The sequence below is a fragment of the Palaemon carinicauda genome, chromosome 5, assembly GCF_036898095.1.
Source record: "Palaemon carinicauda isolate YSFRI2023 chromosome 5, ASM3689809v2, whole genome shotgun sequence".
Taxonomy (NCBI): Eukaryota; Metazoa; Arthropoda; class Malacostraca; order Decapoda; family Palaemonidae; genus Palaemon; species Palaemon carinicauda.
Window position 1 is genome coordinate 70,048,213 of NC_090729.1, and position 26,848 is coordinate 70,075,060.

At 42.9% G+C, this 26,848-nt stretch overlaps 1 protein-coding gene across 4 annotated transcripts in view; it reads left to right on the forward strand.

Moving 5' to 3' along the window:
- The window catches only part of LOC137641326 (next to BRCA1 gene 1 protein-like), a 337,633-nt gene that overhangs the window by 140,963 nt on the left and 169,822 nt on the right, over positions 1 to 26,848 (forward strand). For all 4 annotated transcript variants that reach the window (XM_068373763.1, XM_068373760.1, XM_068373761.1 and 1 more), the window contains exon 6: positions 15,408 to 15,519. In XM_068373763.1, coding sequence (XP_068229864.1) covers positions 15,408 to 15,519 — 112 coding nt within the window. The remainder of the gene's footprint in view (positions 1 to 15,407; positions 15,520 to 26,848) is intronic.

Genomic DNA, 26,848 nt, shown 5'->3' on the forward strand with positions numbered 1-26,848 from the left:
CCTCTTGTACTTCTCCCATCAACTCTTGCATTCATCACCTTCTTTAGCAGACAGCCATTTTCCATTCTTTCAACCTGGCCAAACCACCTCAACACATTCATATCCACTCTAGCTGCTAACTCATTTCTTACACCCGTTCTCACCCTCACTACTTCATTCCTAACCCTATCTACTCGAGATACACCAGCCATACTCCTTAGACATTTCATCTCAAACACATTCAATTTCTGTCTCTCCGTCACTTTCATTCCCCACAATTCCGATCCATATATCATAGTTGGTACAATCACTTTCTCATACAGAACTCTCTCTACATTCATGCCCAACCCTCTATTTTTTACTACTCCCTTAACTGCCCCACAACAGTTTGCATCCTTCATTCACTCTCTGACGTACATCTGCTTCCACTCCACCATTTGCTGCAACAACAGACCCCAAGTATTTAAACTGATCACTTCCTCAAGTAACTCTCCATTCAACATAACATTCAACCTCGCACCACTTTCCCTTCTCGTACATCTCATAACCTTACTCTTAACCGCATTAACTATCAACTTCCTTCTCTCACACACCCTTCCAAATTCTGTCACTAATCGGCCAAGCTTCTCTTCCGCGTCTGCAACCAGTACAGTATCATTCGCAAACAGCAACTGATTTACCTCCCATTCATGGTCATTCTCGTCTGCCAGTTTCATTCCTCGTCCAAGCACTTGAGCATTCACCTCTCTCACCACTCCATCAACATACAAGTTAAACCACCACAGCGACATCACACATCCCTGTCTCGGCCCCACTCTCACCGGAAAGCAATCGCTCACTTCATTTCCTATCCTAACACATGCTTTACTACCTTTGTAGAAACTTTTCACTGCTTGCAACAACCTTCCACCAACTCTATATAACCTCATCACATTTCACATTGCTTCCCTATCAGCTCTATCATACGCTTTCTCTAGATCCATAAACGCAACATACACCTCCTTACCTTTTGCTAAATATTTCTCGCATATCTGCCTAACTGTAAAAGTCTGATTCATACAATCCCTACCTCTTCTAAAACCAACTTGTACTTCTAAGATTGCATTCTCTGTTTTATCCTTAATCCTATTAATCAGTACTACCATACACTTTTCCAACTACTCTCAACAAACTAATACCCCTTGAATTACAACACTCTTGCACATCTCCCTTACCCTTATATAGTGGTACAATAGATGCACAAACCCAATCTACTGGTACCATTGACAACACAAAACACACATTAAACAATCTCACCAACCATTCAAGTACAGTCACATGCCCTTCCTTCAACATCTCAGCTCTCACACCATCCATACCAGATGCTTTTCCTACTCTTGTTTCATCTAGTGCTCTCCTCACTTTCTCTCTTGTAATCTCTCTCTCATTCTCATCTCCCAACACCGGCTCCTCAACACCTGCAACAGCAATTATATATGCCTCCCTATTATCCTCAACATTCTGTAAACTTTCAAAATATTCCGCCCACCTTTTCCTTGCCTCCTCTCCTTTTAACAACCTTCCATTTCCATCTTTCACTGTCTCTTCAATTCTTGAACCAGCTTTCCTTACTCTCTTCACTTCTTTCCAAAACTTCTTATTCTCTTTATTTGATTGACCCAATCCCTACGCCATCTCAGGTCAGCTGCCCTCTTTGCCTCACTTACCTTGCGCTTTACTTACACATTTTCTCTATATCTTTCATACTTATTTACACTATTACTCTGCAGCCATTCTTCAAAAGCCTTCTTTTTCTCTTCCACTTTTACCTTCACTCCTTCATTCCACCATTCACTGCCCTTACTCATGTTGCCTCCAACAAACTTCTTGCCACACACATCACTTGCATTCACAACAAAACTTTCTTTTACTAACTTCCACTCCTCCTCTAAATTACCAGTTTCTCTTACTTTCACTTCATCATATGCCATTTTCAACCTTTTTTTATATTTACTTTTCACCCCCGGTTTTATTAGCTCTTCAACCCTCACTAGCTCCCTTTTACATCCACCTATTTTATTCCCCCACTCTTTTGCTACAACTAATTTTCCTTCCACCAAAAAAAGATCAGATATACCGTTAGCCATACCCCTAAACACGTGCACGTCTTTCAATCTTCCAAATATTCTTTTAGTTATCAACACATAATCCATTAATGCCCTTTCTACCACTCTTCCATTTGCCACTCTTAGCCATGTATACTTGTTTTTATCTTTCTTTTTGAAAAAGCTAGAACTTATCACCATATCTTGCTCAACACACATATCTACTAGTCTCTCACCACTCTCATTTTCACCTGGTACGCCATACTTCCCAATGACACGTTCTACCTCTCCAGCGCCTACTCTAGCATTTAAGTCACCCATGACAACTACATAATTCCTTCTACCCAGTCCTTCTACACACCAAGTTAATTCATTCCAGAACTTAATCCGCTCTTCTTCACTTTTCTCACAACCTGGCCCATACGCACTGACAAAAGCCCAACATTCCCTACCCAACCTAACCCTTACCCACATTAACCTAGATGATATATCCTTCCATTCCACTACTTTATCTGTCATCCAATCACTCAGCAATAAAGCCACACCTTTTCTTGCTCTTCCCCTTTCAATCCCAGACACACTACCAGACATTTCATCAAACATCACTTCACCTTTCCATTTTATCTTTGTCTCACACAAAGCCAATATATCCATCCTTCTATTCCTAAACATATATCCAATCTCACATCTTTTACTCTCTATCGTACTACATCCACGCACATTCAAACACCCCAAAACTAGAGTGTGGGGAGCAGTCACTCTCCCCCCAGCTCAACCTCTTTGATGTCTCACAGGATTATAATACAGGAGAGGGGGTTCCCAGCCCCCTCGTCCTGTCCCTTTTAGTCGCCTCATACGACACGCAGGGATACGTTGGCACTATTCTAATTGTTTTTATGCCCCGCGGCCACAGAGGGCATCTCTATAATAATTGTTTCTTTGAAATAGATGATAATCTGTACATTCGATCACTTTTCAACACACAAACACACACACTCTCTCTCTCTCTCTCTGTGTGTGTGGGGGGGGGGGTGCGGGTGGGGGGGGGGAATTTCTAACCTATACACAGATGTGGAAATGATTTCGTTTGTTTGTTATGGTCAGCGATGGAATATAAACTAAGCAATGAATCCACTTTTAGGTGGCGTGTTTATCAAAAGTATGATATAAAATCTTTATTTAATTTATTTTGGATTTTTAAGTATACAGCAAAAGCATTTCAATCAATTTCGAGAAAATGGATGACCATGACATTGCTACTGTACTAGTACTGTAGTGCAAACGAAAGCAACAAAGATTATCCCCAAGACGATGGTGGAATTTTTAAAACTTTATTATATCTTTAAATATCTGTTTTCTTTTTGTTAGCCAATCTTCAATCCATTCAGCTGACTCGTCAATGATGCCTTGTGCTCTAATTATGGCCATTAATTTTTTATGAGAAACTTTGTCAAAAGCCTTTTGAAAGTAAAGTTATATGGTATCTATTGCCCTGCTTTTGTCATAAATGCTAAACATGTGGTAAAAATTCAAAAGATTTTTCACACTATCTTTTGTCTAAAACTATGTTGGCTGTCTATAAAAAGATTGTTTTTTTTATATGTTCTACTATTGAATTTACTATAATTGATTCAAAAATTTTGCAAGGCACTGAAGTTAGACACACAGGTTTGTAGTTGCCAGGTTCTTCTTTTGTCCCCTTCTTGTAGATTGGAGGAACATTGCCTAGTTTCAATCCTTTTGGTGCCTTTCTTTCGTTGGCTGTCTTTCGGAACGTTTTGTAAAAGTGTGGCGTTTTCTTTTCTTCTAGTTCTATAATCTCTCGTGGATGAATATCATCTGGACCTGGTGCCTCAGACTTAGTGAGTCCTTTTATTATCTTTTTGACATCATCCATTGTAAAAGTGATTCTATTTAATGGCTTTGGCCCTTCATATTTAATAGCTGGTTCAGGGAGGGTGTTGATTCTTCCCTAGTGAATACAGTTGTGAAATATGCTTTCATAGGTTTAGCTTTTTCCAAATTATTTGTTATAAGATTATCCTCCAAGTCTTTTAATGGTCCAATGTTGCTTTTGATTGGTTTTCTACTGTTTACATATACAAAAAATTGTTTTGTATTTTCTTTACTTGGCCTTTCTTACTAGTTTATCTACTTTTCGGCTTAACTTCTTGTGCTCGGAAATTTCATGAGTTGAAGGCTGTGGACCCATTGATTTATGTTTCCTGTCTCTACTTCGTATTTCATTGGCTATTTCTTTGTTGATCCACTTACGTTGTGGAGTTCCATTTGGTAAAATTTTCTATGCAGTATACATTTAGCCCTTTTTTTCTTTATATATATCTCTATAAAGGAGTCCCATTGTATGTCGTTGTTCCCAGTCTCGTATTCAAAATTCTTGGTATATTCCTTCAGTTTTATCCAGTTACTATGTCTGTAGTCTAGCTCTTTTATAATTTTCCTTTCTTTTAGATGAGGAATATTTACCTACAACCTAACTATTGTGTGGTCTCTTTTTCCAATATTTTCACCTACTGAAACACTGGATACTAAATTTTCTTCCGTTGTTAGCACAGTATCAAGTATGTTGTTTCCCCGAGTTGGTTTATTGACCCACTGATTAAGGAATTCATTGTTGACAAATTATAGTAGTCTATGTCCTTCTGTGTTTGATGTAGAATTCATAGTGTCCCAGTTTACTGCTGCATTGAAGTCTCCCATTAGGACAGCTAGCTTATTGTTAACTTCTTGTCCATGTTGTCTATACAGCTCTTCATCCTGTTCTTGTGTTTGATATGGTGGTCTATAAATTACTAGTATGGACATTATTTTTCCTATGGTGTTGATATTTGTACCTGTCACTATAGATTTGGTTTCTAATTTAATTTCTAAAGGGTTTACATGAGTTTTAACATAGAGCATTAAACCTCCACCTTTTTTGGTAAGGTGATCCTTCTTGAAAAGCTGGAAACCTGGGATTTCATCAAGGTCTCGGTAATGACTATGGTATCTAGTTCCTCACTAGTTATCATTACCATGAAGTTTTCCATTTTGTTTCTAACTGACTGAGCATTGAATTGTGCCACTCTGCGGAAATTTTCTATCTTTTTTTCTCTTCTTCTGTGGCTTTGGTAGTTTCTCTGATTTACTAGTGTTTTAGTTTTACTTTTATCTGTATTATCCAAGTTTTCAATATTAATCTTACCCGATGATCATGTAGCTGTCAACTCCGTTGCCCGACAGAAATCTAAGGTCGGGATACGCCAGCGATCGCTATACAGGTGGGGGTGTACACAACAGCGCCATCTGTGAGCAGGTACTCAAGTACTTCTTGTCAACAAGAACTCAATTTTTCCTCTGTCGTGCCACCGGCAAGACCTACTTGGATACGCTGTTGATTCTGGAGTTGTTTCTCACGATTTTGGTGATGTATTCGCTCTAGATTTTAGCCTTCGCTATTCAGGAAGCTTTATCATTAGCTTAGCAAGCTTTTGGAATTAATTTGGATTAATTGTTAACGAACTTTGCTAGTTTTTGGAATCCCCCCTTGACTATTTCTACAATTCAAGATGTCTGACCAATCTCAAGTCCCTAAGTACAGGCAGTGTAGTGTTAGGGCTTGTACTAGGCGTCTTCCGAAGGCCTCCATTGATCCTCACACCGTTTGTTCCAATTGTAGGGGTAAATCTTGTCAATTGGAAGATCGGTGTGAGGAATGCGCTGGGCTTTCGGAATTCGATTTTAACGAATTCCTTAAAAATGCACGTAGGCTAGAGAAGGATAGGATCAGGAGGAGTTCTTCTCGCTCTGTTGATTTTTCCTCTCCCCATGCCCCTCAACCTTTTCCTTCCCCTGTAGTGGTGACTCCCGACCCTGCTACTAGTGCTCAGCCATCCATGGCGGATATGATGCGTGCCATTCAGGCTCTTGGTGACAGAGTGGAGTCATTGGCTAATGACCGTAATCAGCTTTTGGCAGATGTCAAAGAGCTGAAAGCGAAAAGTGCAGTGGGAAGTGTTAGTGCAAGTGAGGTGAAAAGTGTCAGTGTCAGTGTTGCGCATGAAGGTACATCTGTTCGTGCCAGTCGTCCTCCCAGTCCGGGACCTCTTGCAAGCTCCCAAGTCCAGGGGAGAAGCAATGTCGAAGGACCAAAGGGATCGGCAGGCCTTGATCAGCGTACGGATGTACCCTCAGTGGTTGCGGACGTTTCTCTCAGAGATCGTCCCATCCACATACAGACGAATGAGCCCTTTCATCCCTCGTCTGTGGAAGAAGTTTCAAGGAGGAAACGATGGACCAAGGTCTCACGACCTCTCAAGCGTAAGGTCCCTTCCGAGCGAGTCCAACGGCCCAGGTGTAGCCACTGGGTCAGTTCGGACTCGCCGCAGTCTTCCGAAGACTGCACACCTCCCAAGAGAGGTAGAGTGGTTCCACAACAGGCTACTGCTCCGTCTGTTGCTGCTCCAACCACGGTAGACCCTAAGTGGTCCATGCTGCAGACTATGCAGTCTCAGCTTGCTGTGTTCATGCAAGAGTATCATGCTGAGAAGGTTGACACTGCCCCTGTTAGCCTACAACCTGCCGCGGTTGTGCGCTCAGCAGATACTGCGGCTGCCTGCTCCCACACTCCACCTGTGAGAGCTCCACCACCGATGCGCAGTCCACCCTGCCAGACGCATGTTCTTGCTGCACCATCCGTTGACATGCGTGAGCTACCGCATCAGCAGTGGGAAGGTGCTGTAGAGCTGCCGTGTTCTGACACTTTGCGGCATGCTCCGCAACCCATGCGGCATGCTCCGCATCCCATACGGCATGCTCCGCAACCCACGGCAATCCCTCCCACGCACCAGCACTCTGCTTTTGTTGTTGCCAGCTCGCAGACTGACCAACAGCGGCATGATGTTGAATCCGCAGCAGCTACGCATGCACCCGTGGTGCCGGATTCAGCCGTTCAGCTTTCTGCCCCGCCTTTGCCACTTCCTACTCAGCTTTCGGATGATGGAGTATCGGATGACGAAGATGCACATTTGGATGAACCGCACTCCGACTTAGAAGGGCCCAAGTCTACGCCTCCCTCCTTAGACTTTCGTAAAGTCCTTGCCTTGTTCAGGGACTTGTATCCAGAACAGTTTGTGTCTGCAACCCCTCGCTCTCCTCCCTCCGAGTTTGCTCTGGGCATGCAGTCTGCTGCTCCTGCCTTCACCAAGCTTGTCCTTGCACGCTCATCCAAGAGAGCTTTGAGGGTTATGGGAGAGTGGTTGCAGTCCAAGAAGCAACTGGGAAAGACTGCTTTCATCTTTCCGCCTACCAAGCTTGCTTCCAAATCTAGCGTCTGGTATGCCACGGGAGAGCAACCCGGCTTGGGGGTTCCTGCCTCTGCCCAGGGCGACTTTTCAAGTCTGGTTGACTCTCCCCGCAGGCTGGCTATGAGACGATCGAAGATTTGCTGGTCCTTTTCTGACATGGATCATCTGTTGAAGGGAGTCTTTCGTGCTTTTGAGATCTTCAACTTCCTCGATTGGTGTTTGGGAGCGTTAAGCAGAAAGACTTCCCCTTCGGATAAGGACTCTGCCATGCTGATCATGTCTTGCATGGACAAAGCCATTCGGGATGGGTCTGGTGAACTTGCGGCTTCCTACACGTCAGGAGTGCTTAAGAAGAGAGAACATCTTTGCTCCTTCTTGTCGTCTGGGATCACTCCGTGCCAGAAGTCGGAGTTGTTGTTTGCTCCTCTCTCCAAGTGTCTGTTTCCGGAGGAGCTGATCAAGGGGATGGCTGCCTCGCTGATCCAGAAGGATACCCATGATCTGATGGCATCTTCCACACGTAAGGCTAAAGCTTCCCCTTCCGTGCCTAGACCTTTCCGTCCTGCAGCAGTGGACACACCAGCAACTAGGTTCATCCCGCCCTTTCGTGGCAGAACCTCCAGCAGAGGAGGTACCCGTGCCGACAGTCACCGTGGCAAATCCAAGAAGGGTTCCAAGTCCGCAAAAGGCAGGTTCTGACTGCCTTCCTCTCCAGACAGCAGTGGGAGCCAGGCTCAAGTTCTTCTGGCAAGCTTGGGAGAGCAGAGGTGCAGACGCTCAGTCTGTGAAGTGGCTAAGGGAGGGGTACAGAATTCCGTTCTGCCGCAGTCCCCCTCTAGCAACATCTCCCATCAACCTCTCTCCCAACTACAAGGAGAAGGACAAGAGGCTAGCGTTGCAACAAGAGGTGTCGCTCTTGCTACAAAAGGGAGCGGTAGTCATAGTCCGGGACCATCAATCCCCGGGCTTCTACAACCGTCTCTTCCTGGTAGCAAAGAAGACAGGAGGTTGGAGACCGGTGCTGGACGTCAGTGCTCTCAATGCTTTTGTCACCAAGCAGACGTTCACGATGGAGACGACGAAGTCGGTCCTAGCAGCGGTCAGGAAGGAGGACTGGATGGTCTCGTTAGACCTGAAAGACGCGTACTTTCACGTCCCCATCCATCCAGACTCCCAACCTTTCCTAAGGTTCGTCTTTGGAAAGGTTGTGTACCAGTTCCAAGCCCTGTGCTTTGGCCTAAGCACGGCACCTCTTGTGTTTACCAAACTGATGAGGAATATTGCCAAATTCCTTCACTTGGCAGACATCAGAGCCTCCCTCTATTTGGACGACTGGCTTTTAAGAGCTCCGTCAAGTCGTCGCTGTCTGGAGAATCTCAGATGGACTATGGATCTGACCAAGGAATTGGGCCTCCTGGTCAATATAGAGAAGTCCCAACTCGTCCCATCCCAGACCATTGTCTATCTAGGTATGGAGATTCAGAGTCGAGCTTTTCGGGCTTTTCCGTCGGCCCCAAGGATCAATCAAGCCCTAGAATGCATCCAGAGCATGCTGAGAAGGAACCGATGTTCTGTCAGGCAGTGGATGAGTCTAACAGGGACACTTTCATCGCTGGCCCAGTTCATCGAGTTAGGGAGACTCCACCCCCTTCAGTTTCATCTAGCTGCTCACTGGAGAAAGGACATGACGCTAGAGGCGGTCTCAGTGCCTGTTTCCGAAGAGATGAGGTCTACACTGACGTGGTGGAAAAACAGCATTCTTCTCAAGGAAGGTCTACCATTGGCTGTTCAGACCCCCGACCACCGTCTCTTCTCGGACGCATCGGACACGGGCTGGGGTGCGACACTGGACGGACAGGAATGCTCGGGCACTTGGAATCAGGAGCAAAGGACACTTCACATCAACTGCAAGGAGCTTTTGGCAGTTCATCTGGCCTTGATGACCTTCAAGTCCCTCCAGCTAAGCAAGGTGGTGGAGGTGAACTCCGACAACACCACAGCCTTGGCTTACATCTCCAAGCAAGGAGGGACTCATTCGAGGAAGTTGTTCGAGATCGCAAGGGACCTCCTCATTTGGTCAAAAGATCGAAAGCTTTCGCTGGTAACGAGGTTCATTCAGGGCGACATGAATGTCATGGCAGATCGCCTCAGCCGGAAGGGTCAGGTCATCCCCACAGAGTGGACCCTTCACAAGAATGTTTGCAACAGACTATGGGCCCTGTGGGGTCAGCCCACCATAGATCTATTCGCTACCTCGATGACCAAGAGGCTCCCGATGTATTGTTCTCCGATTCCAGACCCAGCAGCAGTTCACGTGGATGCCTTTCTGCTGGATTGGTCCCATCTAGACCTGTATGCGTTCCCTCCGTTCAAGATTGTCAACAGGGTACTTCAGAAGTTCGCCTCTCACGAAGGGACACGGTTGACGTTGGTTGCTCCCCTCTGGCCTGCGAGAGAGTGGTTCACCGAGGTACTGCAATGGCTAGTGGACGTTCCCAGGACTCTTCCTCTAAGAGTGGACCTTCTGCGTCAGCCTCACGTAAAGAAGGTACACCCAAGCCTCCACGCTCTTCGTCTGACTGCCTTCAGACTATCGAAAGACTCTCAAGAGCTAGAGGCTTTTCGAAGGAGGCAGCCAGAGCGATTGCCAGAGCAAGGAGGACATCCACTCTCAGAGTCTATCAGTCAAAATGGGAAGTCTTCCGAAGCTGGTGCAAGGCGAATGCAGTTTCCTCAACCAGTACCTCTGTAACACAGATAGCTGACTTTCTGTTACATCTAAGGAATGTAAGATCCCTTTCAGCTCCTACGATCAAGGGCTACAGAAGTATGTTGGCAGCGGTCTTCCGCCACAGAGGCTTGGATCTTTCCTCCAACAAAGATCTACAGGACCTCCTTAGGTCTTTTGAGACCTCAAAGGAACGTCGGTTGTCCACACCAGGCTGGAACCTAGACGTGGTTTTAAGGTTCCTGATGTCATCAAGATTCGAACCGCTTCAATCAGCCTCTTTTAAGGATCTCACATTAAAGACTCTGTTCCTTGTTTGCTTAGCAACAGCTAAAAGAGTCAGTGAGATCCACGCCTTCAGCAGGAACGTAGGTTTTACATCTGAAACGGCTACATGTTCCTTGCAGCTCGGTTTCTTGGCTAAAAACGAGCTTCCTTCGCGTCCTTGGCCCAAGTCGTTCGAGATCCCAAGCCTGTCCAACTTGGTGGGGAACGAACTAGAGAGAGTACTTTGCCCAGTAAGAGCTCTTAAGTACTATTTAAGACGGACAAAGCCTTTACGAGGACGATCAGAAGCTTTATGGTGTTCTATCAAGAAGCCTGCTTTACCGATGTCTAAGAACGCAGTTTCTTACTACATCAGGCTTCTGATTAGAGAGGCACATTCTCATCTGAAGGAAGAAGACCTTGCTTTGCTGAAGGTAAGGACACATGAAGTTAGGGCTGTCGCTACTTCAGTGGCCTTCAAACAGAACCGTTCTCTGCAGAGTGTTATGGATGCAACCTATTGGAGAAGCAAGTCAGTGTTCGCATCATTCTATCTCAAAGATGTCCAGTCTCTTTACGAGAACTGCTACACCCTGGGACCATTCGTAGCAGCGAGTGCAGTAGTAGGTGAGGGCTCAGCCACTACATTCCCTTAATCCCATAACCTTTTTTTAATCTTTCTCTTGAAATACTTTTTATTGTTGTTTTTTGGGTTGTACGGAAGGCTAAGAAGCCTTCCGCATCCTGGTTGATTTGGCGGGTGGTCAAATTCTTTCTTGAGAAGCGCCTAGATTAGAGGTTGTGATGAGGTCCTTTAGTATGGGTTGTAGCCCTTCATACTTCAGCACCTAGGAGTCGTTCAGCATCCTAAGAGGACCGCTAGGCTCAGTAAGGAAGACGTACTTAAAAAAGGCAGAGTAATAGTTCAAGTCGACTTCCTTACCAGGTACTTATTTATTTTATGTTTGTTATTTTGAATAACTGCTTAAATGAAATACGGGATACTTAGCTTCTAATGTTAACATGTTTACTGGTCTCCACCCACCACCCTGGGTGTGAATCAGCTACATGATCATCGGGTAAGATTAATATTGAAAAATGTTATTTTCATTAGTAAAATAAATTTTTGAATATACTTACCCGATGATCATGAATTTAAGGACCCTCCCTTCCTCCCCATAGAGAACCAGTGGACCGAGGAGAAAATTGAGTTCTTGTTGACAAGAAGTACTTGAGTACCTGCTCACAGATGGCGCTGTTGTGTACACCCCCACCTGTATAGCGATCGCTGGCGTATCCCGACCTTAGATTTCTGTCGGGCAACGGAGTTGACAGCTACATGATCATCGGGTAAGTATATTCAAAAATTTATTTTACTAATGAAAATAACATTTTTTTGCCAAATTTCCTCTAATTGTTGTTGGAGGATTTTCTAAGGGTCTAGTTTGCTCTTGGTCTACTGTGTCTAAGTAATTGTACAGGCTGAGATTAAGTTGGCTTCTGTATACTCTCTTGCCTTCTTCACTAAAGTGTATTTCATCTCGTCTGTATAATTTTCTCTTGTTTTAGACAGTATCCCAAAGATCTATAAATTTCACTTTCTTTTTCCGGCATATAGACTTAAGCCTTTCGTTTATCCCTATGGCCTTACTGAGGGTGAAGTGGTTGACATTGAGTCTTAGCAGAATACCTATAACTATAGTATTGTTGATCTTGTTTCTAGCTGTTTCAACAGTTTTTCTAGCTGCTTAACCAATGGGTCTGTTTGGCCAGTAGTTTCCTTTCTTAGGAATAAGTCATTTCCATTTGCCTGTACAATAATAGTGGTGTTCTTGTTCTCTTATAGTTTTACTGACCCTTTCTTCTATCTTCTGTTCATTGGCACCTGGATAGGACCTGACCTTTCTCCCCTTTTTGAGGCCTAAGTACTCCCCTTGGTCCTTTACCATAGAGCCTCTGATTAACAATGTCTGTGTTTGGTGTTAGTTCACTTTTCTAGGGTGTTGTATAGTGTTCTTGGCCTTAGCTACCCTTCCTCTAGTGGGTTTCGTGAACTCTCCTTTTTATTTTGTTATTTCCTCTCTAGGTTCTGTCCATGACTTTACCTTTTGTATTTTTTGGATACTAATCCCATTTTCTACATTATCATCTATGACTTCTTTGTTCCTTATTTCTAGCTGTTGGAACTTTTACATGACTTTCAATTGTTTTCTTAGTTCTTGGTTTTCATTTTTAAATTTCTCTATTTTCTGTTCTTGCTAACAGAACAGGCATACCATATTACGGAGCAGGCTAGCTGCGCACACTTCTTTGAAGTCTTTTACCATTTGATTATTTGGCATTTAGCACATTTGGGCTTTAACTTCAGTTTCTCACTTAATTTTGATTTATTGGTTATATTGTCTAAAGCCTGTCTGTTTGGAAATCTCACCTAATAACTTCTACAATTATTACCTTTGTGACCAGTAGTGTAAAAAGGTGGGTTGGCTGATAGTCACCCACCTGCTGCTGAATCCACTTAATCTTGGATAAGTTTCCATCTTTTCTGTCCCTAACCTCCCATACGTTTTCCCAAACCAACAGTTAAGTATCCTAAGTCCGTAACCTGCTGCAGCTCCCAACTGAGCAGCACAAGGCAGAAGCCATGATTGATAGCAGAAGGCTAGCGATTACTGGGATTTCCAGACATACAGGAACAGTCAGACATAGGTACTATGGAGTATTACCAAGGAGCAGCAACTTGGTTTTTTAGTTGGTCAGGACTCCAACATGGAACAAAAGATATGTCAACCTCATGAGCAGTTAGTCCTATTTCGCTGGGGGTCAGTCACAGGGAGTGGTCAGCAATTAGACATTAGGAATGTGCTTTGCGGGGCACTAATAGCACTACGTATTCCATTCTTGCGTCCCGTCGCCTTGGGATTCCTCCGTCTTAGTCTCGAAACCTGTCAGGAAATGCTTACCGTTGTTTATAGAGGTTCCAAAGACACTGCTGTGACACATGAGGTAGCTCTCAACTCTTAAATGTCTATATGTATGTAAGTTAGTTATAGATAGCTTTCGTTTCTATGTAAGGTTTTATTTTTTAACCAGGAGAGATTAAAAGTTGAGAGTTTGGATAGAAAGGTTAAGAAAGAGAAAAATTGAAATATGAAAATGTAGCAAGAGTTAATAGTGATCCGGTCCTAGTCTGGATGCTCAGAGCTGGTCTTAGCGGCAAGGTTAAACCAACCGGGTTGGAAAAAGAAAACTTCCCCGCTGCCATCACCCACCCATTCGTTGCATAGCGCAAGCTCTCTCACTTCAACAAAGTGCCGGTCCATCTATACAGACAGACAGACAGATATATTGATTGATTTGGAATAAGTTAAGAAAATTATATAAGAACACCATGTTATTAATATTTGAGCGAAAGATATTTCGAGTAAGGTAAGAAAATTATATAACAGAACTGTGTCTTTCATAATTTTGCATAATCGCATTACCGTTAAATGACCTTGATATCAAGTGATGCTCCTGAAATTGAAAAATAGAATACAAACATGATTTAATAAGCCACAATTAAACATCATAATGTCTAATGAAATTTGAAGGCTTAAAAATGAACTACCTGTACATGCACATGCACACATACACTTTTGAGAGAGAGAGAGCGCGCGCGGACATATTTGCATGGTAACTGATAATACTGGTTATAAATGCACTATATTAAAACTATGATATCCTGTAACATATTGGTGCTGATGTAATATTCATGAAAATATTTCAAATTAATCAAGAAATTATATAAACAATACGCATTCTCCCGATCGGTAGCGTGACCTTCATATCGGCTGATCATAACCAAATGTAAACAAAATGAGTTGGTAATTGTTGATTGTTAAAATGCTTCCGAAATTGAAAAATAGAATACAAAAATATTTTAATAGAGCATATATCCTATGAAACAAGAAAATGAAATTATGATATAAAGTAAGAAAATATTGATGAACTAGAGGGGCACTCAGTAGAGCGCAGACCTCTGCCACGGCAGCTTATTTCTCTATCTTTTGCTCGACCTTGACCTTGACCTATGACTTTGACATGTATTGGTGTGAATTTTCATACACGCAAATATGAATCGAGTTTAAAGTTTCCGTGACAACAATGTCCAAACTTATTGCTAATTACGTGCATTGGACATTTTGCTCGACCTTCCAAAATTTAATCATTCCAGATTTTTACATGATAGTTAATCTCTGCAAGTTTCATTACTGTATGGTTAAAATTGGGGCCAGGAAGCTGTTTATGAACACAATCACAAATGGGGCGTAAAATATAACCGCCTTCCAACTTTGTTTGCGGAGGTAAATATGCCTTTGATGACTGCTGAATCATGATGTATCATATTATAAGGAAACTTCACTTTTTATGTTCGACACGTCCAGATCGACTTGCAAATTTTCTCTGTCCCTATTTCAGTCTTAAGTCGACACCTACCTGTATATAAATATTATGTACTCACTTAGGCCTATGTATTACAGAACTTGCATATCGTATAAATTACATACATGCATGCATATACAGTACCATTATTGAATAAATATTTTAAATTTCTATTACATTGGTCAATAATTTCCTATATAAAGGATAAAAATTTCATTGTTCATACTTCAGAAATGTTTTATGTATAAATACAAACACCAGGATAGGTTTATTCAAGGCTGTTTTATGATTTAATCAAACCACTGTGTAAAAGTACATTATACTGTACTTCTTATAATTGTATTTAATAATCCAGATTTACACCACTGCTCTTTTAGCAATCTTTGTTTTGCTAAAAATTTCTTGTCACTGAGTTTATTACCTTGTGAAATATATATTTTGAACAATTCTTATTTACCCTTTAGAGGATTATCTTCTCAAAATAGGTTTGACATACGTTGCAAATAGGGTTTTGGTGAAAGGTGGTTTTTATTTTCCATAAAGGCTATTTATAATTTATTTTGTAATGCTTAGTATTTTTTAAATAAACTTAAATTTCATTTTGTATGTGTATTGCAGTTTCGTGCTGAGGTATGTGAAGAAATTAGTGAATGTGTTTTGTCAAAAGTTACTGAAGCTCTCAAGAACAGCGATTGGTATCCCAGGCCAAGAAACCCAACAGAAACTATTGGTAAGATTTTGATTACTGTGTTGTATGCAAACTACCACAATTGTTTTTATCATTCTGTTGTGGAACTCGTATTTTTCCATCCATTGGTTCTGTAAGTAAAAACACTTGACTCACAGTAAAATGTGATATGTGATTGAAGGTAAAAGTCTCTTTGTTCCGTAACTGGAATACAAGCCTAGCTATTTATAGAGGTATTTCTTGCGGCTGAGCTGAAAGGAGAAGCCATTAGAAATTAGCAAAGGTTAACTACCCATCCCGCTAGTTAGGGAGGCGTTGGGGGTGGAGTGTAGTAACTACCCCTCTCACTCACGCAACTGTGACTGTATTTCACTTTGCCTTTGGCTTGGAGGGAGAACGGTTGTTACTGTTCTTCCCCCTCATCTTTTGGACTGCCATTAATAATCTTTGACTTTTTAACTTTTGATTTCTTTTATATACATGAAAACATTCTTGATATTTTTATATATATCGTAAGCTTTCTTTACAGTGTTTGTTGCTGTTTGTGTGTCAACGTAGTGTGGCAGGTTCTCAAGGACAGAGAACCTTCCCTTACGATCTTTCCCTGGTATCCTTCCAAATTACGCGGCCTCCGCCGCAGGTGATTCGTCTTAGTTTGATACTACTTCTCGTTTTAGATGTTTACGTCACCCCCCCCCACCTAAGTGTCCTTGGAGGAAACTGCCTGCAGCCTTTATGAGGCTTGACTTCGGACCTGGCTCTTTTTCGCCGCTATCCCTTGTTACATCAGCAGTCGGTAGTTCCTCTGCGGGGGTACATCTTCCTGTGTGCGGGTAAGGTTGGGCTCCTGAATGGTTTTCTTCATTAATTAAGTTGTATTAATAACTGCTTGTTTTATTACTGTTTTTATACTGCTGATCTTCTCCTGTCAGTGTCGGCCAGCGAAGGAAGTGCGTAGACCTAAATTTGTGTTGGTTCACTCAGGAGACACCTTTCCCATGCAAGGCTTAGGTGCTCCTCTCGAGGAAGTGTTTTTTTTTCTTTTTTTTCTCCCTCCCAGTTAGCAATGCTGTACATCTTCATTCGGCTAAGACAGCCGACATAGAAGAGCAGTGCTGTTCATTCCTGTGGATTCTGCTGTCCCTGCGCCGTCACATTCCTGTTCTCCGCTTGTGGCAGCTTCTAATCAGCACACTGACTTCGAGGAACTAGCTCTGGCTATCTTTTCTCACTTTTCTGAGGTAGACCTCAAAGCAGACCTTCATCTTGAACAATGGTTGTTGAAGGGAAGCAAAGAGCGCTGCTCTGAGGTCCGCCTCCAGGGATTGGACTACTTCCCCTTCCGAGGGAGAGTTTTCCTCCCCAGGTGTTTGGCTGTTTCTTCCTTTCAAGGGAGAACTTAACCTTCATCATTTCTTGTCTTGCAACCTTCCCACTTGCAGGGTGAATTGCTGACAACTACTTTTCTTCGGCTGATTGCAGTTTCTTCGGCAAATACAAGCCGACTCTTCCATCAGGGGTGGAGCAAAGTCCGAGGCAAGTCTCTCCTGCAGGTGATCAACTCTCTCGTTCGCCAGAGAAACCCCCCCACAGACACACCTCTCCGGAGTTCTTCCAGAGATCTTCCTGCTCACCACTCTTCCTTGCGGGGGATCATCATTGTCATTGGCTTGCTCGCTGAGTTCGTGGTCGTCCTCATCGCCTCAGACACACACTTTCGCCTTTAGCAATGATCGTCTGTTTGACTCCTCGTCAACTTCTGCCGAACGCCATTTATCTATATATTATTACAAGGAACCTAAGGAACGTAAAAATAACGGATTTTGAGCAAAGCGAAAAATCTATTTTTGGGTGATATCGCCATGTCGCCCTGTTGGAAGGTTCTTTTAGGTAGCTTTTTATGGGATATTTGGCTACAGTGATACTCCCAGAGAATTGACCACAGGTCTCCAGAATTCTAACTCCTGGCACGAGTATCCTTAATATAACTTTTAAGGATATCGCATAATATCAGGGGACGTATTTCTTGATACGACACATAGCAATCTTCACCCCGAATAGTGTTTTCGCCTTGAGGGGAAGAGTGGTGAGTTTGAAGGGGAGCCATTATTAAGGTTACCCAGTGGATCCCCTCCCAGTACTACTATGGCGTAACTATTCCTTGTTGCATTTAAGCATGGATAGCTGCAGATAGAGTAGTTTCGGGTGGGGTCTTTCGTTACATAGTTGTATACTCCTTTTTGAAAGAAGGGAGGCTCCATCAGGACGACACGGCGATATCACCCAAAAATAGATTTTTCGCTTTGCTTCAAATCCGTTTTTTGGGCTCAGCCATGTCATCCTGATGGCAGTATACCAGATAATTACTTGAAAGTACTATATCTGTGGATTTGTATAAGTGCCTTTTCTTTGAATGAGTTCCTTATATGGTCTCCTAGACCTTTATATATGACATTACTGTTATTTGTCATATCCACTAAGCTTGGAACTAACTTAGGGCTTCCTGCCCCCTGCAGGGAAAGTGTCAACTTCGAATATAAGGATTCAAAGTTTGTATCTCCATAGGGACGCACGGTAAATCTCAGAGATTACCTTTTATCCCTTGGAAATCTGTACTCTGATTTCAAGTTGGGCCCTTCTAGGGTTTAATCAAAACTCTAGTATACTTCATTCGTCTGTAACTGAGATAGCAGCAATAAGACGCAAATACGTTCAGTATTTTACCTTGTAACTAGATTATTAGTTGTAGTTACAATGAGGTATGAATCTGATCTGGCATTGAAAACACATCAGGGTCCATATTTTCTCCTTTTGGGAAAAATATGTAATTTCATCGAAATGATGCCACTCAATGGAGATGTGAAACCAAATCTGTCTGATTTGTACAGATTTTGGAAATGCCTGAACACCGTGACGCAACGCTCACTCAGCACTGGTGTTATCAGTCAGATATGCACCTATATGGAACAGTGTGTTAATCATCGTTGTGAGTTGCACTTGAGGGTAAATGTACCCATGCACCCGATGCACTGGAAAGTCCCAAAGCAGTTCACTGTTCGTCGCAGGCATAGTCCACGGGTTTCTAAAACTACCCGCCGCCACCACAACATGTCTTATTTATGTACTTGCTTCATATAGTATTGGAAGAAGTTCCGTAAAGAAGCAATTTTCTTAGGATCATGAACTGCGGGTGAGCTGTGTCTGCGAATAACTAGGTGAGCATTGCTCTCAGTTAATTTAGGGATAGATTTTGATCCTGAGGTTTCGCCTCGGAAGAGCTGTCCTTCCTTGAAGTCTGAAGTTCTATGAAGATAGACCTTAAGACACCCTAATGGGCATAGGGAGACATCTTTCTTCAGTGGGCAGATTCTCCAAGGACTCCACCTTTTGGTGGGCAGCTCATTTTTGGCGAGAAAGTAGGATCGGGGAAAGGATTCAGTTCTCCCTCTTCTGTGAACTGAATATGGCCTGGATCCCTGATAGGCCAATATTTCACTAACTCTAGCCCCTGAGGCTATTGCGAACAGAAAATTGAGTTTCCGTGTTAGCTCTTCTAGAGTACATTCCTCATTGTTCAGGTTCGAAGCATAGTGCAAGACTTGACCAACGCCCATGTAATAGACTTTGGAGGGGTTGTCGGCTTGGGTCTAGTGCATGCTTTGGTACCTTAAAAGGAGTTCGCTTATAAGGCTCGTCTCAAAGGCGTATGAAAGAGGTCTAGTCAGGGCCGACTTACACGTGGTTATCGTGGTGGAAGTCAGGCATCGTCCAAGTAGTTGAAAGAAGAAAGGGAGACAGAAACCTGTGTAAATTTCTGTTGGTCCCTTTGTTTTCACGAGGGTTACCCCTTTCTTCCAAGATAATCCACATTGTCTCCTGGTTGGACTTGACTTGTACTCTACAATGAAGTCGGCCACATTCTTCGAGATCCCAACCTTTTATTCGCTGTTAGGGCGAAAAAGTCATGAGATGCAGGTTGTTGGTTCTCGAGGATGAAATGTAACAACCGACTTCTGCACCAGTTTGGATAAAACTGATTACGGCAGAGGACTTTTAGTTGGAGATTGGTTGGTGGAAACAGATAAGTTCGATTCCATCCATTCTAGTCGAGAGACATGACGTCTATTGTTTCCGCTTAAGGTTCTCTTAAGGGGCTACATAACGAGGTAGTTTCTTGTTGTCGCTCGTTGTGAAGAGGTCGATTTGCAGTTCTGGGACTTTATCGAAAATAAAGGAGAATGAGTCTGCGTCTAGGGACCATTTTGTCTCTATCGGCTTTCGTCCGGATAGAGCATCTGACGTCACATAGCAGAACCTTTGAAGGTGAACTGCTTGATAAATGCCATCTTCTCTTCCTTGCCAGGCGGAAGATGGCTAAGATCACGTAGTTGCTGTGAGATGATCTCGAGCCTTGTCGATTAGACATATTACTATCACCTTGTTGTTGAGAGCCAATCTGATGTGGATTGTTCTGCGAGGGGATAGTCTCCTCAACGTCAGGAGGACTGTCATAGCCTCCAAGATGTTGATGCGTATCACCACTGATGTTTGTGGTTGTTGCAAGAAAATTGTCTGTACTAGGCTATTATTCGTTGACCACGGCCTTAATGGCGTGCGCAATCGGGTCGGTGTCAACCTTGTTGATCTCTTCGAGCGTTTGATGCGTATCTTCTCCAGACTCCTGACGCATCCTTTGGCTGTGCTTCTAGCATCGGGTCTGTCACTACTGCGAACCGGAGAGAGCCCAGTGCTCTTTCCTGTTGGCATTTGGAAATTCTCTTGTGTTGGATTAGTCTCTTGACAGATGCTGCTATTTCTCCTCTTCTTTAATAGAATGGAGAGGTGGTGTGACTGCAAGTTCCCATGGATTCCTTACCATTGAAACTTGTGAGCTGGAGAAAGGCGAGACTTCTATCGATTGATCTTGAGACACAGGTGTTCCAGGAACTGGATCACCCTTCCGGCCGCTTGCAGACAAGTAGCCTTGGATGTTGCCCGCACCTGCCAATCGACCCGTTATGCTACTACCTGTACTCCTTCGGAGCGTAGTTGCTGGACGATCGTGTCCGTTAGCATTGCGAATACCTTTGGGGCTACGTTCAGTCAAAAGGTCATGGCTACGAAGACAAATTTTGTCTTCTGTAGCCTGAATCCTTGGTAAGAGGAGAGGGGGCGACTGACTGGTGGGTCCCAGTAAGCAACTGCCAGGTCTATTGAGACTGTAAGCGCCCTTTTTGTTAGAAGGGTCCTTGTGTGTTGCATGGTAAGCATCCGGAACTTGTTGTTCTCGATGAACTTGTTGAGTGAAGACAAGCCTAGAATGACTCTGGGTTTGTCCGAGTCTTTCTTGGGAACGCAAAACAGCCTTCCTGAATTTAGATGGACTTTGCTTTCCTCATTACCTTCTTGATCAAGAGTTTTGAGGTGTATTCCTCCATTAAGGGGGAAGTGTTGGAAGAATTTTTGGGAAGGTGGATTTTGTTCCATTTCCAACCAAGTCCATTCATAATTGGGTTCTGGACCCGGGGATCGAAGATCCAATGATCCCAAAAGTGGAAAAGTCTACCTCCTACCTGGAACCTCTCATTGTTAGAGGTTCCTGAGGATATGTTTCCGTGACGACGTCTTCCTCCACCCTTGGGGGATTTCCGGAGGATCCTTTTATGGGGCCCTTACCTTTGTAGGACTGAAAAGTGGTCGAGTGCCTTTCAAAGCCTGGATTAAATATAGGTAACTGGCTACCAGCTGATGAGAGACCATCTATAGGGTAGTTTACAGCCGGACTACCATTTGAGGTACCGTGGTCATGGTCACGGTCGAAAATTGTCCAGTTCTAATGATGATTTCCTCTTTGAGGACATGCCCCACTTTTGGAGCAGGTTCCTACTCTCCGTGGTGGCTTTGGTAATGACTTCTTGGACCACTTCCTGTGGGAAAGGGTCTACGCTCCAGATACATGATGAAATCAGTTTTCTGAGGCGTTATTGAAGTCCTGCACACATTTCTAAGCAGTTCTGATGAGACAAGGAGGCGGTAAGACTATCTTTCATCTCCTGTTCCCTTCTCAAAGGATGGTTTGGCAACTTTGGAAGGTTCTCGTTAAATTGCTAGCCTGCTATCTCCGGATCCAATCTCGAGACAGAGAAGGTTAGATGTACCACTTTCCACTTCTCCTCGCAGGTGGGTGTAGCCAGAGATAATGGTTTATATTTTTCTAGGATTGGGCAGGGTTTTCCCTCTTCGACTGCTCTCATGACACACACTAGGGCTTTCCCCGAGAGGGGGAGAAGGTTCAGGAGGAAGGAGCAATGAAGGTTGGATGCTTCTTGCTCAATGCCGAGACTTTGTAGTTAGTATATCCGGCCCCTTTCTGGGTCTTGGTAAGGATGGCTTGAGCCTTGTCATGTTCGAGGCCAATGACATCCTTCGGTATAGTCTCCTCACGGGATGTAGGTTCATCTCGCAGTCTCACATAGCAATCTGGGTATGCTGAAAGCTGGGCCAGAGTTGAAGCTCTTCAAGGGGATTAGACCCCAACTTTTAGGAGATATAAAGCTTCCCATTCAACATTGGCATGTGTTCCGTCTACCTCCAGGAGTTGGTTCGGAGCAGTGAGGGAGGTCAGATATTTTAAGGGGTTTAGGGGAGCCCTTGGAAGCAAGGGTGTTTCCTTCCCTGTACCTCTCTCTTCATCTCTTTGAGATCTTGCTTATTCTCCTCTCGTTCCTTCCGGAGCAGTGTCAGCGTCTGCTGGATTGACTCTAGGAGCGTTTCGCTCCTGCTGACCTGTCTAGCCAGTTGGGGAGTTGGGGTGAAGAGGTTGAGGGCATAAGTTGATATGCCGGCACAGTGAGGTGAGGGACCTCAGTCACCGTCAAAATGGATCCTTCTTCCTCTGTGGGTGGTTGAACCACTCCTTATGTAGGGCCTTCTAGCAGTAGGCCCTGTCCGGTGTCAGTGGATACCTCTGACATCCTATCTTGGTGGATGTCTAAGCTTTGCAGTGTCTGTTGATTTCCGTGTCCACTGTCCATTGGATAGAGGGATGTTGGACCTGTGCTTGAGGCACAAATGTATTCGATTGAGCTTTAGGGAACAGTAGGCACTACAGAGATTTGTTAGGTAGGTAATGTCCCGGAGAGTTCTTCTGGAAGCCTCATACTCACCTTTGGTGGTTTTCCCTTGCTGTATCCCTTGACTCCGTAGTGTCAGGGATATCTTTTACAAAGCCGTCAGTCAACAAGGTCAGGCGATTGGAGCAACCCTTCGGGTCCCAGAACCTCAGGGATCCAGATACGATGCCACAGGGGCATAAAACCTGTACATCATATGCCCACAAAAGCCCTTACTCTTGTGGTTGCAGAATACAATTGTACACTTTGCCATAGGCTCCTCCTGTAAGGGAGAAAAAAAAGGGTAAATGACTACTAGATTGTTTATATCATTGATATAATATATGTTTAAAATACGGGTACGATGCAGCGGGGGCCATGAGACCTACACATCTTGTGGCCACAAAAGTCCCTACTTTTGTGGTTGCAGAACAGGACTGCACACTTCACCTTAGCTTCCTCCTGTAAGGAAAGAAAGAGTTAAATGAGAATAGGGTAATTTATCTCACAGATAAATATACACATGTATAAATAGTATGCTTTACTATTATTTATCATAGCTTATGATAGTAAGCCCGAAAAGAAGTAGAAAAGACACGTATCTCTGTTTCCCCTCCAGGCTATTGCTGTGACCTACAATATTAATAATTTTATTTTCCTTATCAGGGAAATTACAGAGTGGAATAACTCGTACGTAGAGCCGGAGTCAGTGGATACTAACACTAACTCCACCACTTGTAAAATATTAATACTGATAGGTAATCATTGGTGTTCCGATGATCTAGGATTCATCAGAATGTTGAAGGAATACTTTACCTCAACATTTTTTAAAACGGTCTCAGCAGTGGACTGTGAAAGGATACACAGAGTATGTTGGAAATTTCATACTACTGTATCATTATATACTGTACAGTGGAACCTTGACATACGAATTTAATTCGTTCCATCACCATCGTTGTATATCAAAACAGTTGTATCTCAAAGCATTTTTTCCCATTTAAAATAATGTAATATATATTTCGTTCTAGCGCTATGAAACCACACCAAAACACAGCTAAATTACATATAATATACACAATTTATACACAAATAAATGAGTAATAACTCACAATGATAAAATAACATAGTATTGTGATAAATGATAATAAATTTATTAAAATCAATAAAAAAAAAATAAAGGAATTCTACTTACCACAGCGAAAGATGACGTGAGGCCAGCAGGAGGAGGAGGTAGGGAGGGGTGGCAGGGAACGATTTGTTTTCTTTTTATTTACATATGTAGACTAATAACTACGTAATAAACACAAATGAAATAATATTGCTAAACTAATTTCTATTTATTTTTTTCTAATTACGTAAACACTTACTCATCATCACCTTCATGTCTAGCCTTTTTGGCCTCACTTTCCTGACTTTCATCACTTTCAGGTCTGGGCCTGTCGTGCCAACTCTTTGCGTTCTTTATTTTTCGCGATTTTATTCATCTTCACTTTTCTAGCATTCATTCGTAATTTTTATCTAATTAATCATTCTAAACGCCTTATCCTTCATTCTAGGTATTCCCATTCCTATTTTTCATCCCTTCTCGCATTTCCCAAATTCATTGATTTTGCTAATTTAGTTGATTTAGCGTAGATTTAGCTTACGGAATGTGCTCCCGCAAGGTCCAGACAATCTGAACACATGCACGCATGCTACCGCCTCCTCCTGTCTCGTCTCTTTGTCATTTTGTTTCGTCCTTTTTTCTCACTGGCGTTTTACTTAACTGTATCCAATAATATTGCATTTAATATTCACATTTTAGTATCGTATTTATAATTAAAAACATAGCGAATTATAATCTTATGCATTGTTTACATTCAAATCAGCTGATCAACCCTGCCTAGTCCGTTGTCAACCTCATTTTTCTGATCAAATAATTACTTATTAATAAGTCATGTTACCTCCGATGCACGCTATTTTATAGTTTTTAGCTCTGTGGTGTTTGATTATACTCAAAAGAGATTTAGCAAAGAAAAAAAAAGATTTCATTTATTACAGAGAGAGAGAGAGAGAGAGAGAGAGAGAGAGAATCATTCGTATTTCTCTCTCTCACTAAATATTCTATTTCGTTTTGGAAGCATTATTGCATTTTCGAGATCGTTTTCTTGGGTTTTTTCTTATCACCTGCTTTGTCTTTAGCTTTGGGACCCATGGTAAATAGTAAAGTAGACAAAATAACATGAAAAATAGGCAGAAATACAACGAACTATATAATGAAGTGTTAAGGATGCAGCAACAACAAACAAACAGACCGAACGCCATCTATCGGTCGCCTATAGAACTATCACATCGCAAAATCGTATCTCAAATATTCCGTTGTATATCAAAGCATATATTTTCAAAAAATTTCTGTTGTATCTCAAAACATTCGTATATTAGGGCAATCGTATGTCAAGGTTCCAGTGTAGTTTTCTAACTGATACTGCAGGAATACTGGCTACTGTATTGTCATATACTGTAGTTTTGCCGGTATGCTACCGGGTTAGGCTAGTACCTGGCGGCACTAGTTGGCAGAGAGAGAGAAAGAATGGAAAGGAGGACTACCATAGTACTATAGTTTAGTATAATAATTAGGGGTGAAGGGAGTACTGTCTCTACTGCCTTCTTTCCAGAATGAGGAATCAAATGGAAGGGGAGGGATACATTGATTCTAGCTTCCATCCAGCCACAATTTCTGTTGCCGGCTGTACTGCCGGTTACAAGGATTTTGGATGGCAGTCCAAGAGAGTACTGAAGAATACTCAAAAGTATAATGGGTTTCCCACCGGCAGCCGTCAGGGCCGGCTCAACCTTTCCCGGAGCTTAGCCTCCGTTAGGGAGATGGTCGAAGCGGCAGCCTAACCACCGTTGTAGGAGCCCGGCCGGTAACCCAGTCAGCCCGGCCAGCGGGCTGATTGTAGAATACCGGCTACAGGAATCGTGACGGACTAGAGGACAGAAGGGGAAGGTAAGTGGTCTTATATTTTACAGAGAAAGGTGGCAGCAGGTATGCCTCTTACTTTCGGCTGTAAGTTAAGGAAACATGGTTTCCTATACCAGCGCCGTCTTAGCCGGCAGAGGAATAATGATTCCCCAGCCTGAGACATTGCCGGATATAAGACATGTCCTCTAGACTTCAAGGGAGGAAGGTGGCGGCAATTATACCACCCACTTTCAGTTGTGGACTAGGGAAGCCGAACTTCCTATGCCTGCAACGATGTAACCGGCAGGGGAATCCCTGCCAGCAACAATGTAACCTGCAGGGGAATGATTATTCCCCTATCGGTACCTTTGTCAGCAACAATACAGAATACCCTGAGTTACTGTCGTATTTCAAAGCCGGGATACTCGCCGGCAAAGAAGATCGACAGAAAACACTATCCAAGTCAAACCTGAGTACACTACTTGATGGCGATAACAGAAGATAAGGTTGTCGCCGGGGCTGGCGGCACTCGGGGAAGGAAGGGTTTAACCTCATTTCTCTAAAAGAGAAGCGTATCGAATTATGCTAATTATTCTAGGAGATATTTATCTCCGACTGAAATAATAATACGATACACGAGGTTAAAGTGGGAATAACTTTACTAAAGTAAACTAAAACGAGTTAGTTTAACCTAACCCGAGTCGGGATCTCGGCTACGCCAGTACCACCGAGAGGCCCTATCGTCAACGATAAAAACGTTATTAAGAACAGGAAATATAGGAAGGAAGGGTTTATCCTCATTTCTCTAAAAGAGAAACGTATCGAATTACAGGTATTGCTCGACTTACGACCTATGCGACATACGACAATTCGACTTTACGACAATTTTTTTCAGGGTGATGACGTCACAAGTTTATCGGAAATAGGACGAATATTTCTTTGAAAATAATCTATTTTCTTGTATACATATAAACTGATTTATCTAGGTAAATTATTATTTTCTTTTATTGTTAATATTCAGTATTTATTTTCAGTTAAAAATACATTAAGAAAAGTTTTAATATGTCGAGTTTATATTATGTCTGGTGACGTCACATCACTGGCGGAAAGCGTCAGGGCAATACAGTGATTTCCTTCCGATAGGCTAACGATTAATATTAGTATTTCCATTATCGAAATATTAAATAACGATACAAAGTATTTTGAGGGTCTGTATCGGTTGTCATGAGTACTACGTAGTGTAAATTTGACTGTACGCTACTTTTTTAATCTCTGATAATGGATCGATCTTTATTTTAAAAAAATATACTTATAG